At 49.4% G+C, this 3,533-nt stretch overlaps 1 protein-coding gene across 1 annotated transcript in view; it reads left to right on the top strand.

The window, feature by feature from the left end:
* Positions 1 to 3,325, top strand: part of VEGFA (vascular endothelial growth factor A) — a gene marked incomplete at its 5' end in the record, with an annotated part of 9,101 nt that extends 5,776 nt beyond the window's left edge. Inside the window, 2 exons of the mRNA XM_010080763.1 lie at positions 716 to 847; positions 3,110 to 3,325. Coding sequence (XP_010079065.1) covers positions 716 to 847; positions 3,110 to 3,131 — 154 coding nt within the window. The remainder of the gene's footprint in view (positions 1 to 715; positions 848 to 3,109) is intronic.
* Between the last annotated feature and the right edge of the window lie 208 nt (positions 3,326 to 3,533).

Here is a 3,533-nt window from a genome sequence, read left to right as displayed (position 1 = left end):
GAGGTGGGACGGTGGGATGCTGGAGATTGGGTGCTGGGGAACTGGGGGAGCTCTCTCCCTTTTTTTTTTTCCCTCTTTCTCTGCTGGATTTGGTGGCTTCTCTCTCACTGTCTCTCTCTCTCCATCTCTTTCGCTCTGCCTCTCTCACAGTGGTTCACAGAATTCTGCATTGTAAATTCACGGCCCCTCCATAGGAGACTCCTAGGTGGCAAGGTTGGGATGGGGCTTACAGGAAGGAGGGCAGTGCTGGCTGCAGGGGCAAGCACATGATGCTGCAGCGCAGCTGCTTTCCAGGGGACGAGAGACCCTGTATATTTAACTCGTTTAGCCGCTGGCCTCTTTCTACTCAAATAGCCCACTTCAGAGAACTCCTCTCATTGATACCTCAGTAGCTGGTTGGGACCCCTCACCTTCCCATCCTTGCTTTCCCCCTTTTTCCTCCCTCTGGCCTGTGCCAGTGGATCCAATGCAGCATTTGTGAATACTGTGCAGAGAGCCTGTTTTCTTTCTCTTTATGCTTAATGCAAGAGGGTGCTGTCCTGGGGCTGCCGGGGTGCTGCTGGAAAATCCATCAGCCTGTGATGCTCCAGTGGGCAGCATGGGGGCTGCGGGAGGGGGCAAAGGGGGATTGCTTTGATGTTTAGGGTGTTGCATGTGTATTTTCTTTCTGCTGAAGCGCTGTAGCTTAGACATCTTTCCTTTTGCCTTTTTGCAGTCACTGTGAGCCTTGCTCAGAGAGGAGAAAGCACTTGTTTGTACAAGATCCCCAGACCTGTAAATGTTCCTGCAAATTCACAGACTCACGTTGCAAGTCGAGGCAGCTTGAGTTAAACGAGCGCACTTGCAGGTTTGTGTCTTGAAGGATGAAAGAGAAACACACAGAGAGAAAGAGAGAGAAAGAGAAAGAGGGGGGAGCTTGCTTTCTGGCACCAGTGCTATATGATTACTTCTTTTCTCTGTCCAGTGTGGGCCAGAGGGCAGAGGGGCTAACGGAGATGAGTACAGAGTTTCCCTGTGTCAGAGGGTGGCTGTGTGTTTCCAATGTACTGTCAGGACTTGGATGGGGACGGCTCCCAGAGATGGGACGTTTATATCTCTGGTATCTTTCCTGTAAAACAAGATAACGGAGTTCATGTTGCTGAGGTAGCCAGGAGGAGGGTCTGTAGCCCTCTGTATGTTATCTGTATCCCACTGCTGGACTAAGACGAATCCTTAGCTGACTAGGATTTGACCGCCCCGGTCTTCCAAGCTGCTTCTTTTGTGCCGCTTGTGGACACTTTGCTGTGTGCAGAGTGAAGAAAGCCAGGCCAGGAGCCTCCCTTAAGGCTGTCCCCACATTCTCCTTTGCCTCTTTGTTCTTAAAAGCCAGGGAGAGCACCCCGTCCTCTTGCACTGTGCTCACAGTTCCCTGTCCATGTCTTGGCCACAGTTGTGGTTTGAGGGGCTGCACTCAGGGCTGTGATGTGGGATCCAGCAGGATGAAGTCTGTCTCTAGGTGAAGGCAGGCAGTGGTCTGTATTTCAGGCGTGAGGTGGGAGATACAAAGACACTGTGTGGTTAGTGTTCGTTCAGAAACCCATGCTGTGCGCGTGGCTTCTGAGTGCTCCCTGTCACACACCATCTGTGGCACGGACGTGCAGACACTGATTGCTGGGACTCACCTGAGCGCTTTGGTGAACTCGGTGGGGTCTCACCACCAGCTGCATGTGCATCTCTGGTGTGGGATCATCCAGCGAGAGAGACAGAAATGGAGTTGCTAACGAGCCCTGGGCTGTGACTCTGAACTCAGGCCCCTTTCACAGAGATCTAGGAGGTTGCTTCTGTCAAGAGAGTATTGCAGTGGCAGTGGCTGGATGGGAAAGAAGGGAGAGGTATCCAGGGTCCTCTGTGGCTACATCCTGAAAGAGGAGACATTCGTTTGCCTCCGTGTGCCTGCCTGGAATTGGCTAGGTGAATAAAGCTGCTACAAGTAGCAAGTGCTTCCTTTACATGTGAAAATGCTTTGTGCCCAAACCAGAGAGGCATTGGCCTGCAGTGGAAACTGCTCTGTGTACAGAGGAACTTTTGAGTGTGCAAAAATTTCAGTGGCAAAGTAATTGATGGAGGGGTCAGAATAGAACAGCTTCTGTAGTTAAACTTCCCCCTGTGAGCGTAACCCCTGAAGCTTGAGACCAGACCTAACTTGGGCCTTTTCCCTCTGCTCCTGTTCCCAAACCCCAGAATAGCTGGAATTTATCCTACAGAGTTTGAAGGGTGAGAAATAGTCACAAAGAAAAAACAAACAATACCCCAAAGAAGCCATGATGGCAGAAGGGGTTTACTAGTTTCTATTAGTAGTCCCTCTCTGTGGTGGGATTATTGGCACTAACGGAGGTTTTCAGAGCTGGTGTGTTGGCCAGAAAGATAGGAGAGAGTCATAGGAGTGGATAGCTTATCTGTTTCCAGATAATAGGCTGGTTAAGCTGAAAGTTCCTCATGGTCTTTCTTGTAGAATTAGAATTGGGCCCTACAGGGGAGGGTAAATTCTCGTTTCTCCTGCTGCTTCTTCAGGCTGCTGCTGCTGTTCTCTGGTGCTAACCCCTGCTCGTGGCAGCTAGTGGAATGAGAGGCACTTTCTTTTCACCTTCTTGCCTGCATGAGGCCTTGTTGTCTGCACTGCTTCCAAGTCAAGCAGCAGGCTAGGTGGGGAGCTGAGGGACTGGGTCTCTCTGCATGCGTTGCTTCGCCTTGTGTTTCTGTGTGTTTGTGTGTATCTGTGTGTGCATGGTGTGAGAGGGTGCCAACAGGACACTCGGCTCATCGTTGAGGAAGCCTCTGATTCTGCTCCTAAATTGACCCCTGTACCAGTATCCCACCCCGCCCTGTCTAGGTGAGCCTGGGGGAATAGAATCCATTGACCCACTCATGGGTCCGAGATTCTCGGCTGTTTTGCCCCGTCTGCACAGCATTTCACCCCACCAGTGACGTCATGCCATGTCTTAACACCATGTGCTCTTAAACACATCAGCCACCTCCCTTCCTTCCCTTCTCTGTCCTACTTGCACCCCCATCACAAACATTAACCGCTCCTCTCTTTTTTTTTTTTTCCCTTCCTTCTGCTCTCTGACAGATGTGAAAAACCGAGACGGTGAGCAGCGGAAAAGAAGGGGGAACAGCCCTGTTTCTGGAGCCTGATTTCTCGCCTGGATTTAAAAAAACAAAAACAAAAACAAAACAAAACACTAATCCAAATGAACCCTAAAAATGAAGGATCGGTAGAGCACAGCACTTTCAGTACGGACGATGGACTCCGGAAGGAACATTCCCCAAGGCACCCGCCGCACAGAATTCACCTTTGGGTTTTGAACTGTTTTATTTTATTTTTTCTTTTCATGCTGCTAAATAACAGAGCCAGGAAGACTATAGGGGTGTATTTGATGGGTTTTCCCATGCATACATATATATGTGTGTATACATGCTTATACATATATATATATGTATATATATTTTAACCACATCTATATATACATATATGTATATCTTAACCACACACA

Source organism: Pterocles gutturalis, unplaced genomic scaffold (assembly GCF_000699245.1).
Source record: "Pterocles gutturalis isolate BGI_N339 unplaced genomic scaffold, ASM69924v1 scaffold37494, whole genome shotgun sequence".
Lineage (NCBI taxonomy): Eukaryota > Metazoa > Chordata > Aves > Pterocliformes > Pteroclidae > Pterocles > Pterocles gutturalis.
This window is presented reverse-complemented; position numbering and strand designations above follow the sequence as displayed.